This window comes from Elephantulus edwardii, unplaced genomic scaffold (assembly GCF_000299155.1).
Source record: "Elephantulus edwardii isolate Elephantulus edwardi_28Jun2011 unplaced genomic scaffold, EleEdw1.0 scaffold00098, whole genome shotgun sequence".
Taxonomy (NCBI): Eukaryota; Metazoa; Chordata; class Mammalia; order Macroscelidea; family Macroscelididae; genus Elephantulus; species Elephantulus edwardii.
Genome location: NW_006399848.1, coordinates 7554289 through 7571175, shown reverse-complemented (window position 1 = coordinate 7571175; position 16887 = coordinate 7554289). Strand labels below are relative to the sequence as shown.

General features: G+C 40.6%; 1 protein-coding gene across 1 annotated transcript in view; it reads left to right on the top strand.

Annotated features, from left to right (window-relative positions):
* The window catches only part of CDK6 (cyclin-dependent kinase 6), a 305967-nt gene that overhangs the window by 146775 nt on the left and 142305 nt on the right, over positions 1-16887 (top strand). The window contains exon 3 of the mRNA XM_006891470.1: positions 838-1005. Coding sequence (XP_006891532.1) covers positions 838-1005 — 168 coding nt within the window. The remainder of the gene's footprint in view (positions 1-837; positions 1006-16887) is intronic.

The window sequence follows — 16887 nt, the reverse complement described above, 5'->3', positions numbered from 1 at the left end:
TGCATAGGGTCGCTATGAGTCGGAAACGACTCAACGGCACATAACAACAACAATTGTTTTAAGCCATCAGAACTCCTGCTTAGTGTTCAAGCTACATGAAAATAACTTACTGTTACTAATACTGTTATTACTCATTGGATTTTTACCTTTTTAAAATTATTATTATTTGTGTGTGTACTGTCAAATCGGATCTGACCAGTAGAGGAGGAAATTGCCCCTCCTTCTCCAGCAGAGCATCTGGTGGATTCGAACCACATGCACTTGGGATTGCAGTGCAGCTTCTTGTCACTGGGCCACCAGAGCTCCCTTGGTTTTTTAACTTTTGAGATGACATATCAAACTTGATAAAAGTGTAGGAACCCAAAGATATTCTTCTCACCACCTCCTGCTTTCTCTCCCCAACATACACAGTTTGATGTGTGTCTTTCCAGAACATTTCGTATGCCATCTCAGACTTGTTTAACATTGTCTTTTTGTTATAGTGAGCTCTTGTGCTGTAGTCCGTAGAGCGCGATGTTGCTCGCTTCTCAGGAGGAAGGTGGATGGTCTCCCCCACTTGAGATTTACAGCCTCAAAAACCTGCTGGAGGGTCAGCTATAAGTCCGTTGGATTCAATAGCAACAACTTTGGCTTTTGTTAATAAAATGTCAGCTGGCAGTGAATCTTTTTTTTTTTTTTTTATTGTAGTGCCCTTGAGAATGGGAGAGTACAGAGGTAAAAAGAGCAATGAATTTACCATACTTATCAAACACCAGCTGAGAGTTCCGCCTCCGATATGGTGCATGTTGAATTTCAGCTTTGACTATGTATTTTCTTTTCTTTTTCTCCCTTTTGTAGGATATGATGTTTCAGCTTCTCCGAGGCCTGGACTTTCTTCATTCTCACCGAGTAGTGCATCGTGATCTAAAACCCCAGAACATTCTGGTTACCAGCAGTGGCCAAATAAAACTGGCCGACTTTGGCCTTGCCCGGATCTACAGTTTTCAGATGGCACTTACCTCAGTGGTGAGTAAAGAAAGTACTTCTCTTAAATGAAAGTTGGTTTTTCCCCTTTTATATGGCAAGATGTCCCCTTTTGTGTCCCTAGTAATTTCTTCCTGCCTATGATTTGGTGGACAGAAGGTCGGCACTTTGTGCACAGCACATTCTTAAAACTGCAGATGCGTCCAGGCTGGCCTTGTTGTGGGTATGACCCATTGCAGAAACAGCCTGTTGCATTGTGGCCATTAGAAAGGAATCATTTACAAGTTCCCAATGCTTTTTGCTGTAACCACAGTTTTCAAAACTGCATATATAATGTTGGCTTAAGGTGAGAGCGACAGCTCGGTGTCAGGGAGCAGAAAGCTGGAGGAACTTCGCTTGATTTGTCTGCAGCGTCCTTGTTTGGAGAACAGCCAGAGCACCTACACAGGGTGTGTGTGTGTGTGTGTGTGTGTGTGTGTGTGTGTACGCACACTCACTAAAACTGACTCTGAAAGTGAAGAAGAAATTAAATTTATGGTGAACTTGGATGAACCCTGAACATCTAGCACTACTCTCCCGTGTGAAGGTTTTATTCAAGCCAACATAGAAGGAAAAAACACAAAAAAACCCCTAGAACCCACGGGCCCTGTTTTGGCAAAGAATGGCAGTTATAATATCCTGTTCTTTGTCTCATTCAGATGCAAAACCATAATCACTATTTACTTTGGTTAGTTTCTATTTCTTCTTACAATTCAGTTTTTCCAAGGTGGATATTCATGAAATTATGCACCCAGAGTATTAAAAAGAGGGTGCCTTTTAGAACCATGGAGGAAGAGCTCTGATGGCACTGTGGACAAGCACTCAACCAGTAACTGAAAGGTTGAGAGTTCAAACCCATCAGCTGCCTGCTAGAGGGAGAGATGTGACAGTCTACTTTGATAAAAAGGTAGAATCTCGGAAATCCTATGGGGTGGTTGTACCCTATCCTCTATGTGTTTAAGGTGACTCACTGCCACTAGTTTTAGGTTCTGACAACTTCCGTTTGAAAGGCTTTCACGTGAGTTAACTCAGAGAGAATTCCAAGGCATGCCCCTCTACTGTGCTACTTATTTTGTGCAGGCAGATAGAGTAGAGAATCTCTTTGATTTAGTTAAAAGTACAAAAATATTGCTCCCAAAGCTGACTTTAAGAGAAAAAAAATCCTCTTCGGTTAGTGTAATCCTTCATACATAGTTCCTCTTTGCACACAAAGTGGTTCTCACCCAGGGTCATTGCAGCACACGCCTACCCCCCTGAGATGGAGAGAGTGATTATGAAATGTCTGGGGGCTTACACTAAGACTTACAGAGAGATGGGAAGAAAGATGTCCGCTTGGTGGACGTGCTTCAAGAAAGCTAACATTCTGCACAACGAAGAATTATTTACCCCAAATTCCATTAATACTTCATCTGAGAAACCCTGAGGGAGGGATATAAAAATTCAGAGAGAGAAGCTGAAAATTCTCAGAGAGATAACTTGCCTTGGAAAATTAGCCCATTTACAACAGTCTCCGGCTCACAGCACAGGAATATGGGCACTACAACCTAGACATATAGAACACTTCCTTCCCCAGCTTTATACAGCTGGCCCAGGGCTTTGGTGTTTTCACAGAGCATTCCTTGGAGCATGCGGTCATTGTTTAAAGCTAAATCCTGCTTGTTTCCTTTTGCTCAGTGCACATATCATTTCTTTTAAGAAGTCTAGGCCCACGATGATAATAAAGAGGACAGGCTTTAGTTTTGGATAGGTCAACTGAGCCCTTGTATTCTTTAAGAATCACACCAGAAAGGGTTGAGTTCTGTGTTTCCCCAGTGGAAGGGTGAGGTAAGCTGTGGGCTTCCCTAGGAAGTTATTGCACATGTTGTTTCAGGGCCCTGGGGAGAGGTTTGAATAGGCCTTGTGATCTGGAGAGTCATCGGGGGAGCGGATGGAAGGAACCGGTCCCCTAGGGTTCACTAATGAAGGGAAGGGTGAGCAGTGAGACACTTTATTTTTATTTCCACCGGCCCCCCCCCCGAAATGAGCACTAACAACTATAGATAAAGAGAGAAGACCTAGTTGGATTTTGTTTTTATTTTCCCCCCTTTTTTTGCTTATTAAATTTGAGGAATGATAGCCCAACTTGTGCATAGCAACAATTAACATTCCATTCTTGTGGAAAGTTGATATGTTCAGACAGGAAAATGTAGACAAATTATTTCACAGACGGAGAAAAGGGGAGCGGCTGTCATAAATATGTGAGTTTTCTGTATCTAGCTTGTACCGCATCTTCTGTATTTCCTGTGGGGACATAAAGAAACAGCAGCAACAAGGAAAGACACTAGAACAAAATTAGGCCTTTACTTGAAAGAGTGATAGTTATAATTTAGTAGCAATCATGAGGATATGTTTCTAATAGGGTACTGTGTTTTAAAATTTTTTCCAAGGCTTTAATAAACTTTGGTTTTGTATTCTTCAACTTGAAAGAAAAATCCATTTAATGTTGGGATGCAATGATTTACATGCACATAACAGTATATAAAGACTCATCACAGTTTTTTCCTATGAAAATGGCTTTCATTTTTCATATTCTTAAAGTGAAAAAGACAACATTCCACTTCCTGGACATAAACATTTGAAATGGATTATGTCATATAGGAACTAAGACTTAATTTGTGGAATGTTGAAGGAACTAGATAATTAAACCAACTCGAAACGGACATCTTACAGTTATGAGAAAATTTAACTTATTTCTGACCTCTCAATGCCTGATCAGATGTCCCTGTCTACTACCCCCTGCAATCCTGGGCAGCTCAAGTCAGCTGCAAAACTAAAGGTTGTTAGTTCAAACCCATCCAACCCTTGAGAAGAAAGGCCTGGAAATCTGCCTCAGTGACAAGAATTACAGCCATGAAAGCACTGTGGCAGTTCTGCTCTATAATTAGCACAAGGGGCTGCCCTGGGTTGGAATTTACTCACCAGCACCAGATTTTATATAGGGTTTTTATTGTACCTCCTGCAAAATTAATCTCTCCTCCTGCTCTGGTGTTATCTGTGTATGGCTTATCAGTATCTTTCAAATACAGCTTTCTATCTTGTTTGCCATTATCCTGGGGATTTCTATCCTTTATCAGGCTATAAAATTCTTATTCATTGTCCCTCATAGTGCTAAGGCACAGAGCCTTGTTTGTTTATTATAATAGGCACTTAGATAATTAGTGAATGAGTACTGATATGTAGATATAAGCAATTGGTTTTAATGGAAATCCTGTGTGCCATGGAGTCGGAACCTCAGAGTTGACCCTCCAGTGAGTTGTCAGAGGCATTAAATCTCATGGGAGGAGATTGCCTATCCTTCTGCGTAGCAGCCGATGAATTGAAATCATGTGCCTTAATAGAAATAAGGGAGCAGATTATACTTTTGTGTTCTTATTTCATGTGTTTCTTGGCTGTCTGATCATGCTGTACTGAAGAAGCTTTGCATGTACCTTAAAATTTAATATTTTGTACCTTTGTCCTAATTCCTTGACAGTTACCTGTGTTTGTAATTATGAAAGCTGCACTTTGGTGTTCCAGTCTCATGTTAGGATTGAAAGAATAGTGTGAACTTAGATTCATAGTTTGTGCATTGTATTTATGGCAATCTTTTCTGCTACTTCTCAGGAGAATTACATGTATGACTTGAACTTCCTGCTTAAGCTGAAAGCCGTAGAGATCAAGAAATGCAGGACTATTGTACTTATTTGGATTTTTTTTTTCTTACCCTAAGTATTTTGGAGCGGGGTTTAGGGCTGTTGTGCATAGGGTCGCTATGAGTCACAAACGACTCGAAGGCACATAACAACAACAACAGTAAGTATTTTGTTATTGGGAAGCTTTGGTGGTCTAGTAAGAAGGAACTGCACTGCCAGCCCAAATGTACGAAGTTCAGATTCATTTGCAGGAGAAGGATGAGCAGTCTTCTCCTGTGCGATTGACAGCCTCTAAAAATCCACTAGCCAGTCACCTATAAGTTGGTTACAATTCGATGGTACACAACAACAAACAACAATTTTGTTACTGTTGCAAGCATGAGAAAAGGAATCGTATTCTTCTAGGACAATTCACGTTTTCCAAATGAAAAAAGTGGTGAATGAATAGGCAACTTTCATTATTAGCTACCTGTTTACCAATAAATGTGATTATATAAACCTGTTTAGATCCATGAAAGCAGCTTTTATTTTCGGCTTCTTTCTGAAAGATTTAGAATTTTTTCTCATATGACCTAACCCTGGGAGGTACCATTTATCAGTCCATGATGAGGCACCATATGAATGACTCTGGATTACTGACTGCTCTGTAATCCCTGTAGCAATATGCTCTAATGCCAGTATTCAATAAAAGGCACCTTTCTGGGTTAATAGGAAAAGTAATTGTTTTAGAGAAGTATGCTTTCTAGGCATCTTAGGCTAGACCCTTTCTATTAGTACATCATCAAGTTAATTTCTACTTCTAGCATCCACATGTGACAAGGTATAACTGCCGCCTACGTGGTGGTGTTTTTCTTTTATGAAGATGTGGGAAGCTGTAACCTCTATGGAAGCAGATGACCAGGTGTCCCTCCTGTGCAATGACAGGGTCAGTCCCAGCCACCCAGTTCATTCCAACCACCATCCTTTTGATTACAAGCTCAGTACTTAAACATTGACATAATTAACTGAATTTCTGATAACCTTTCTACACTGGTCTTCAATAATTTGTGTATACTTTTTTTCTTGAGAGATTCTATTCCATTATTTTCATAAATATAATCTATTCATTATTTATTAGGAAGAAATTAATTTAGAGCAGTCATCCTAAGTCTGGACTGTCACTGTCTATGTGATCTGTAACATAGGGCTAGATGATTACCATGTCTACTTTTGAGAAGAGGTAGTCTGCCCCTCACTCCAGCATGATATTCAGTGTCTTTATGGGCTGTTGCTGCTTAATTAATGTACAGTCATATATGCTCATGTACCCATATAGAATAAGTTGTTAATGATTCTTTCTTTTCAAAGTTGAAGAAGACAGAGATAGCTATTAAATGTCTTAGATCCAGGCTAAATGGATCCCTGCCTGCCTTGGGGCTCACAGTAGAGGACACTGTTCTAACTCTGATCCATGAGCTCCATTTATAGAGTACAGAACTCAGGATGCAAAGAGATTATTTCACCAAGAAGGACCCTGAGTTTACTTCTGGGGTCAGCAGGATCATAGTCCGCAGGATTGTGCCGGGGCGCGGGGCGGAGGGGGGAGGGCACTACTAAATCCTAAGCCAGAGGGGAGCAGTTACTTGCAGGCATGAGGATAGTTGTGGGCTGTGGAGTCCAACAGCATACCTGGAGGCCCCTTGGGCAGGCAGGAGCTGAAAAGGTAAAAACTATCACATTGAGTCCCTGACTCAAGCTATTTATATCATAAGAGTTTCCCTAAAACCATAAAAAATCAACTTCTGTGACCTTTGTCAAAATAATACAATTGTGGGAATAGAGAACAGGTTACAAGGAGGTTCTTTCCAGTGCAGAAAAGTGATAGGTAAGAATCATGACTCATATGGTTATATGATCTCTGTGGCCAAAGTGTTTTGAGAATACACACATATTCAATAGGATGACTGTGAGGACTAGCTAAAATTATGTCTAGAGTCATTCTAAAGTCAACCTTTCTAAGTACTTTCCCTGTTGAATATGATGCGGGGTGCACACTCATTTTTGTCTGTCAAGATAAGAGGAATTGAGATTAATGCGTTAGCTGACCATTTCAGTCAGGCCTGATTGTGCCTGACGTGGACAACCTCAGAAACAGAGGCTGGGCTACCACTAGCAGCTTCCGTGGTGACTGACAGTGGTGAGTACAAGGGCCAGCAAGTCAGAGAGGAAATAGCCACCTTTTCTGCTCTGGTTATGATGCAGAACTTGTTCTTCCTTTTCCTGACCCACACCTTGAAGCGTCCAGGATGCTTTTAGAACTATTGGTCAACAGTCCCATTTTTTACAGTGGGAAAACTGAGACTCAGACCTTGTAACCAAGGTAAGTTCACCAGATACATTGTTTATATAATGTCCTTTGCCCACAATCTCCACTCCTCTCCTTCTCCACACAAATGGTTCAAGTACTTTAGGGAAACTGTGTTCTATAGAATAGAAAGGATTCTATGATGAATAGAGGTTGCACAAATACCCAAAGTCTATTTTTAAAATTTATTTTAGATCTTATTAAAATAGTACTAAAACCAGTAGCCCATACCACATTTTTATGTAGGGGAGGAAACTGAAGCATGGATTTATACCTGTTCATTAACTTATTCAGACCTCATGAGACTGCTGTCACATTTTGTGTACACCTAGATGTTTGTAGATATATCATTGCTTGTTAAAATTCAAAGATTCTCTTAGTTTTGCTTCCATGCCTGTCTGCACCCTTGAAATCTCTTAAATGCATAATCTCAAGGGCACATTGATACATTGTGCTGCCCGCACTGTATCTGAGACCACTTGGAGGACCATCCAGGGCAATGCCAGTGTTCTTCGTTTTCAAAGTAGGTATGATTTCCATTACCCAGGCAATGAGATCCCACTCACTCCTTAGGATGTTCACAGTAAAGATGCCCATGGATAGACAGGACCTGTGCCTTAAAATGATGTTACTCCTCTTGTTGTTTTAGCAACTTCACCTCCAAGCATGAAAATCCAGAATTGGCCTGCCACTAACTAAATTTCTTGTCTACAAAAGAACAGCATTTAAGTGACTTTTCAGTGTATTTGAAGATTCTTCATAAAATCATTAGACAAAAGGATGCATTAGCATTTTCCCTTCAAATATCTGTGTCTACCACACACCTAATTGGGAATAAAATTCCACTTTATAACATAAAAGAAGAATGGGGATATTGTCCTGGGTTTTTTAGTGCCTTAGTAAAATTTTCACTGAATTAATTATATTCCCTCCTCCTAAGATCTTTTTTCTTCTGTGCCATCTTTCCTGTGGAAGTGTAGAACATCCTTCACTCTGTAGGAACTGCCAAAGACAAGGTGTAAACAGGGAAAGACTATTTAATAGACAAGTTTTTAAAAATCTAGAAATTGACATGTTGTTATTGTTATGTGCCGTCGAGTCACTTGCAACTCATAGCGACCCTATGTACAACAGCTCTAAACTCTGCTCTATCCTGTGCCAGTTGCACTGTCTCTGACAGTCCCATCCCAATTATCCCAGTCACTGAATCAATCCACCTCATAGAGGGCCTTCCCCTCCTGCGCTGTCCCTCCACCTTCCCAAGCATGATATCTTTCTCCAAGGACCGGTCTCTCCTTCCAACATGTCCAAAATATGTTAGATGGAGCCTTAGAATCCTTGCCTCTAAGGAGCCACCCGGTTTAACCCTTTCCGGGATGAATCGGTTTGTTTTCCTATCAGTCCATGGTACTCTCAATACTCTTCTCCAGCACCACAGCTCAAAGGCATCAATTCTCCTTCTATCCTCCTTGGTCATTGTCTAACTCTCTGATGCATAACAAGTGACTGTGAAGACCATGGCCTATATCAGATGCACCTTAGTCTCCAGAGAGACACCATTGCTCTTCAGCACTTTGGAGAGGTCCCTAACAGCAGACTTTCCCATCGCAGTATGTTTTTTGATTTCTTGGCTACTGGTGCCGAGAATGTTGACCGTGGAGCCAAGCAAACTAAAGCTGTGTACAATCTCAATCTCTTCACCATCCATCCTGATGCTGCCAATTGGCCCAGTGGTGAAAAATCTTTGTCTTCTTGACATTGAGCCTCAATCCATATGGGAGGCTGCAGTCCTTGACCCTCAGCAGCAGGTGCTCCTGGTCCTCCTCAGTTTCAGCAAGCAGGGTTGTGTCATCTGCATAACGCAGATTGTTGCTAGATCTTCCACCAATCTTGACCCCACATTTCTCCTCATAGAGCCCAGCCTCCCGGATAATCTGTTCTGCATACAGGTTGAAAAGGTATGGAGATAGGATGCATCCCTGGCGTACACCATTCCCAATTTTGAACCATGCAGTGTTCCCTTGCTCTGTTCTGACGACTGCCTCCTGGTCAAAGTATAGGTTTTGCATTAGAACGGTCAAGTGTTTTGGGATTCCCATTCTTCTCAGAGTCAGCCACAGTTTGTTATGATCTACACAGTCAAATGCCTTTGCATAGTCAGTGAAACACAGATAGACATTCCTCTGGTATTCCCTGCTTTCAGCTAAGATCCATCTAATATCAGCTACAATATCCCTAGAAATTGACATAGAGATTCTAAAAATTCAAAGGTATTGCAACAATTAGCTTGGTAGTGTTCTCTTCTGATGACAGACAAGATGGTTTCTTACTCTAATCCCGTTGTTGGTAACATTTGGTCAATGCTGAAGGGAACTTGTCGGGAGCTCTGCTGGCCATGTCCATAAAGAGTTTAACTGCTGAACCAAAGACCATACCTCTCTCACAGTTCAAATCCACAAGCAACTACACAGGGGAAAGATGGCACTTTGCTCCTATATAGCTTACAGCCTCAGAAACTTAATGTTGGCACAGCTTTGAGTTGATTCTTACTCAACAGCAGTCAGTAAGTGTATGCAGGAACTCCCTGGATCCCGAAACTTTCTGAATCCAGAAACTTTCTGATATGTTTAAGAGAGAAAGATGGATGAAATGGAGACTTGACAGTAAGGCAACACAGAAGTGTTTATGACTTTCCAGTGCCAGTGGGGACCTCCGTGCAAGTGCCCATAGGGAGTTGTGCTACTAACCTGAATACTGTGCCTTTCTGATGGTTCAAATCCACCAGCAGCTGTGAAGAAAGATGGGAAAGTCTCCTCCCATGGAATTTACGGACTCAGAAACCTAGTGAAGGGTTCATGTATGAGTTGGTGGCTACTCAGCATCAATGAACTTGTGGAGGGCCTTGTTTCATTTTATTTTGATATTTTCGTTTCCCATATGCCAGTGAATTGAGGGATAATGGTACATAGCAATCACAAGGTCCTCATGTGCATAGAATAGAACCAAGATGGGTAGTCATTTCTTAATCAGATAATCACACACAGAAACATAATTTGAAATAGAGAAAGGGATGTGATACTATCAAGTTATGTGCCCAAAGAACCTACCTAGGCTGGGAGTCAGGGAAGCCCTCCCTGTCCACCTTTGCAGGGAGATTCCCAGCATCCTCTTCAGAACTCACCTGGTTCCAAGAGGTCCTTTGGATGTGCACATCATGCATTCTGAGTTTGTTTGCTCTGTGAATGTGTGTTTGGAATAGTTCACTGTACAGGACCCAGTTGGCACCACCAAGTGACAAAGTGAAGTAGGACCAGAGATCGGGGAACAATGTCATCTTTTACAGGAGAAAATAAATTGTTTATGCTTGTTTCCTCTTCGTGCGTGTTTTATTTACTATGGAGACCTGGCAGAGTTTGTGCTCAGCTTGGGCAGTCGGGTTGCTCCCACAGAAGCCTCCAAAGGCTGCCAGTGCATACTGAATAAATCAAACCCAAGAGCATTACATGAGCATAATGGAAAAAACCCAAAGCTCTGTCGCCTCAGCGCCTCAGCACCTCAGCGAAAGTGCAGGACACACCTCTGCAGCAGGAAAGGCTCCTGTAACTCGCTCCCCACTCGACATCTCCTTGCCATGACACAACCAGTTCTGTTTTGTTAAAACTTCCAGTTGCCAGTACATATTTCATAGTTAACAATGGAGTGTTTGTGCTGGTTTCGATTTCACTTTCACCAGTGAAGGAAGTGGAATACAATGGGGGCAGTGCACAGAGCTGGGAACAGGACACGTTCTCTTTAGGATTCCCAGGACCGGGTATGTGGAAAATGCCAGAGCCAAAACAAACACAAAACTCATCCAGATCCTCAGTTGCGTGTTCTCGGTCGTAATAAAACACATTCTGAGTGACCATCTGCTAGGTTAACCCAGCCTCTGTGGTGAAGGAAAAAATTGGTGACCTCTGAGAACGTCTGCCATGGAGACAGATAAGAGTGTTCCATACTGTACAGAAGACTGCCAAGGGGGACAGTGTATGTGCATGCATGTGGCTATTTAATTGCACCAAGTATATTTGTGAAGTTAATCGAATGACTGCTTTCCTTGTTTATAAAAGATAGTCATTCCTTTGACTCACCTAATTCTAGCTCCTTCATAAGTGGTCACTGTTGCGAATTAGTTCTGGACTGAAACAGCTTAGCTGTTATTCTACTGCCTAAAGGATGTTTTACTCAGCAAAAGCACAAGATGTTCTTTGCTTCCTCCATACATCTCTTCTGTCAGCAGAAGATGCCTTATAAAGGTATGATAGTGTCTGGTTATCACATGGTTTTTCATATACTGTCAGATTCTAGATCATGCTGTTTAAATCTCAGAACCTTGGGGTCTCATTTGAGGCATGTAGACCAGCATGATGTTAGGGATAACAAGAACAAATAGTTTAGAGAGGCTTTACAAGCAAAGAAATACAAAAGATAAAAAATTAATGGGTGCTTCCTTATATTTAATGTTCTTATGGTCATCTTCCTGGTAGGTGGCCAGAGGCTAATGTGACCAACTATTTGATAAGATCATTTCACTGAATTTGCTTAATACCAGTACTGTGGTATGTGCATTCATAGATGTATGAAGCATTCTTGTAGAACTGACTCTGAAAGACTGTTTCTGTTAATTGGGTTTTTACATCCTCTTCAAATCTGTAGATACTGATGTGTAGTTTTCTTCTGTAATCACCTTTTTATAAGGAAAGATGGCAGTGTCATTACTTTACCTGAATTTTTATCATATCAGTGTAAATTCCTAAGTCCAAACATTGTTGAAATACCACTTTTCTAAATTAGACATATTATTATTCATTTAATTAAGTCTTACTTATAATATTTCCTACAGTTCCTTTTTTGCATATGGCCTAAACTTGATAAATAAATGAGTGCATTCTTACAGTTTACCAGTTCCTACAGAAGGAATTACAAATTCCCTCCATGGAGCCAAAGCCCCCACCCCGTATTTTACCCAGAGGTTGCCTTCATACACGTAAACGTCTTTGTGGTCTCACACTATCAAATTCCTCACTCTTCTCTGAACTTAATTTCTTTCACAACTCCCTGCTTTCACAAAGAATCAATGAATGAATTTCCAACACTGAATTTTCCATGTTGTTGCTGGTATCATTGCATCATCAATTGTAGCATCTCAAAGATTTTCTGTTTGTTTTAGATGCAACTTTCTGCTAATCTCCCAATGGCCTGCGTCACTCTCTGATAGTAACATGAAGGAGTAACTCTTGTTCTTTGAATGTCCGTCTGAACAGCCACTCCTAACCTTTAGATAACTTTATATTTATCCCTCTTTATACTTTAAATAATTTAGGGGTACTTATCCCTCTGTATTTAAGATTGTACAAAGTTTCGTATCCTTCTCCAGTTTATAACTTGGGTTTTCAGTCTAACATTTTTATTTTAAAAGTAAAGCTTTTGAGAACTTGAGAAAATTCAGTGTCACAGGAAAAAGTTAAAGACACTTGTGTTGTAGTTCCTTGTATTCATTTTATGCAGTCCACTTGAGTCCTTAAAAGATTTTGTTTCTGTTCATCGGGACGGGTCTCTCCTAAAGTTAACCTCAGATTTTCTGTCGTAACTTTAAGATACTGGATTGTGCACTGTATTTTGTTGACATTATTTTTAACACTCCAAATCTGTTTATATTCTTCAGTTGTGCTTTGTATTATATATTATTAGCTGTTAATGATGCTCTCTGTCCAGTTGGGTCATTGTTATTGTTCCTCCTTTCAGCTTTCTGTCAATCTAGACATGGAAACACAGTATGAGTTGTTGGACCCAAGTCTATAAGGAGACATGATGGTTACATCTGTCAGAAGTTTATTCCGTTTTACAGTTGGCTACAGAGGAATACTCTACCTTCGGGTGTCCAGGAAACATCCAAAGAAAAGAAAAGGAAAGCGTAGGAGAATTTACTTTCGTGCTGCTCATATATTTATTTTTAAGGTTGACAGAATCTATTAATGGATCTGTAAATTTAACAGGTCAATCATTAAAAAGAAAAAGCCGAGAAATCTCTACTACATGTAGTTTTGAGTACTGCTGTGAAGTTAGAAGCCACCTTTTGGTGAGCTTGTCTTTTGTTTGGTTTTTCTTTTCTTTGGGGTTCCCCCCTTCTAAAGCTATCTTTCCTTTTCTCCTACCCCACTTTCTGTTTTGATTAATTACTCTTTAAAAGTTCACTGCTGCTATGTCATGTATGGAGGTGTTTTCTGAAACTTGGCTGGCATACTTGAGTTGTAGATTTCACTGTCTTCTGCACCCTTATGTAACGCTGGGTGATTTCAGCGAGGTGGGGATTGCACATGGTATCAGTTCTTGTGGGAAAATATGCTTCAGTGGCTTACTGGCACTGCTTTTGGAATGTGGCATTTAAAAGTACCTTTTTACAGTGGGAAAGAATTCTGTCAAGAATAAACAGTCTGACCTTGTTAAAAGGGCCAAAGTCTGTCCATAACCTAGTTCCAGAAAACGAGCTTTTCCTCGTTGAGAAAAAGCAGAATTAAGGTGGGGGAGGGAGAGACCAAAACTAAACTTCCTAAAGGATGGGAAAAGTTGCTTCAGGAATAAGAAATAAATTTTCTAAAATAATGGTCTTCACATGCATTTATGAAGTTTTACCTGCTTATAAACTTCTCCCTTCTCCAGACTGGATGAAGGATCAGGTCTATCTATAGTTAATAAGAATATTTTATTTTCTTTTTCCTGGAAAGACAAAAACTGGCAGATAAAAAGACACTATGTAGCGTGGACCGCCTCTGGGAGCCAAAGAAAGAATGACGATTGCTGGACTCCCATTGCCTGTAAGATCAAGTCTGTAAACTCTTGAGTTCTAAAATGAAAGAGGTCTCTACCTAACCTTTTTCTCCATCCTCACTTTCCCACATACTTCAAACCCCATGATCTTGCAACTCCACATTTCTCTCTTTCTTCTTAAAACAACATGCCGTTCTGCTCCATGTCTGTGTGCTTGGAGTCAAGGTGCAGTGTAAAGTTTAAGTAGCTGGCTACTGACTTGACAATTTGAACCCATTAAGTGTAGTTCCATGGGAGAAAGGACTAGCCATCTTCTTCTGTAGAGTACAGCTATAGAAATCTTATGGAGAGTTCTACCCTTACCACATTGGATCACAGTGAATGGAACATTTACTCAACAGCATCTGACAGCAACAACTGCTTTGATTCCCTTTTTCATTTTCTGCCTAACAAACTCCTACTTCTTCTTTGTTGTTGTTTTTGTTGTATATAAGTATATAATTGAGTTGGAACCTACCCACAGCTGACCCTCCTGGGGGTTTACAGAGGCAAAAATCGCACAGGAAGAGATTACTCATCTTTTTCCCTGCAGAGCAGTTGTCAGCTTCGAACCACATGCCATTGGGTTGACAGTACAGCTCTTTACCATTAAGCCACCAGAGAAGCTACCTCTTCCCTGAAGTCCACTGAGTCCCTGACTCTCCAGGGTAAATAAGGCACTTTTTTCCACTGTGTATTTGGTCTGTGAGGATAGCATCTATCTTATTATGATACTGTCTTCATTTGTTTAGCTTTATCTTCTGGAATTTTTTTAAAATGACATGTTAAGTACCAATTTCAGCACTTAAAGTAGCACAAGCAGATTATAGTTGCACAAGAAAGAACTGTAGGATGAAAATAATGAACTAATAGAGTTCTGAGTAGGAGAATGTTGAATTGCAGGGGCCCTTAAGTAAGCTGGGGAATGCTTACTTTTCCATAAATCCTGACTTTCTTGGAAAGTGCCAATACAGCTTTTTCTTAATCTGTTTTGAAATTTCATCAGCAAGAACCAAAGTAATCTTCTTATTAATCGCTTTCATTACCAAGACCTTATCTTTATCATGCAGTCTTGAAAATCAAAAGATTTTCTTCTTTTTACCTAACACATCACTGGTTGGTTGGTATCCTAGAGTATGTTCCGCCTATCGAGGATCCTAGTTTTAGTAGTCGTAACCATTTTTTATGTTGAACAATTTCTCAGAAGAATCAGCAAGTCTTGGAGAAAGTGCAGCCAGGATGCTCCTAGGAGACAAGATTGGTGAAGCTTATTCTCACATACTTTGGGGCATGTTATCAGGAAGGACCCATACTTGGAAAAAGACAGAATGCTGGGGAAAGTAGAGGGTGGGGGGTGGGAACGATTTATTCATCAAGATGAACAGATGCAGAGATTGTAACACAGGGCCCAAGTGTATGAGAATGATGGAGTCTAGAGCAAGCAAGGGTCAGATCTGCGGTCATAGGATCACTGTGAGTTGTAGCACTTAACAAAACAACAGTTTAAATTGGGAGGCAGTGTTAATGCACTTCCAGTGCAAACCAACTTGTAGGTTCTAAAAACAACATACTTTTGAGAAAACTTATGTATTTTTTAAATCTTATGAGTCAGATAAATAATCTTGCATCTTGTAAATGGCCTGTGTAGCAAAGGTTTTCAAATACATCCTACACAAATTAAAATATTATTAGATTAAAATATATTTTCTTGAGCCTTTTCAGTAGTTTATGCGTTTTTACACAATATTTACTCTGTGACCACTCCAGGAAAAACTCAGCATTCGGCGTGTAGTAAGAAAAGCCAAAAAAGCCATTCCGAATGTAAAAGTGTCAAAGTTCAGGAAAGAAGAGACATTTTTCTTGTATCTACATACACATTGACCACAGTAATGCCTTTATCAGGCAAGTTGTTGTGTACTAGCGAGTCAGAACCGACCCATAGCTGACCCTCAAGTGGGTTGTTAGTATTGTTGATTGCAACTCATAGTGACCCATTGAACAAAAGACCTGAAGCCTTTCTATAACTATCGTTTTCTCAAAAGTTCATAGTTTCCAAAGGCATGTTGTTTAGGAAGCGGAAACGGTTAATTGCATGAGGGAAGATTGCCCATCCTTCTCCCACAGAGCAGCTGGTAGATTCAAACTGCGTGCCTTCGGGATTGTAACACAACTTCTTAACTGCTAGGCCTTCAGAAGTAGAGCTGATATTTAAGATTGTTATAAGATTAAGGAAATGATGCATTTGACGTGAGAAAAGCCTCTTCACATGTGAACTTTCTATAATATTTTTGTGTTGTGGTGTTAGGTATTGTGAGTCAGCTCTGATTCGTAGCCACCTGATGCTGACCCTGCTCCATCCTCATTAGCTCTGCTTTGTGCAAGCCTGTTCTTGCAAGCACTGCATCAGTTCATCTTACTGAGCATCTTCCCTCTCTCTTGTTCACTCTACTTTTCCAAACATTGTGTCCATCTCCCACGACTTAGCCCCTCCTGATAACATGCCTGAGTTATATGAGTCTCGCCATTCTTCCTTCTAAGGGCTCCTCTGGCTTCACTTCTGAGACAGATTTGTTTGTTCTTTTGGCAATTTGTAGTGCCTTCAGTACTACTTGCTAGGACAACAATTCCTTGATCTTTCTTACTCATTGTTCAGCATTCACATGTATATATAACTTGGGTCAGGCATACCTTGTTGTTAAGTCTCATAGAGTTGAGTGGGTCTCACTGTGACGTTATGAACAGATCTGGAGCCTGTTCTGCAACTATCGTTGTTTCCCTAATGTTCAGAGAGTTTCCAAAGGCCTGTTTAAGAAGTGGATGCCAATCCTGCTTCCAAGCCTGTCTTAATCTGGGAGCTCCACCAAACTCTGTCTACCATGGATAACCATCACCCTTTATGACATGTGACACAGGAGTGGCACAGCATTCAGTATCACAGCAACCCCAAGTTACCTCAGAACAGCAAACTGACAGATAAGTGCAATACCACTTAGAACAAAGTTCTTCCCAAACACAATTAACCAA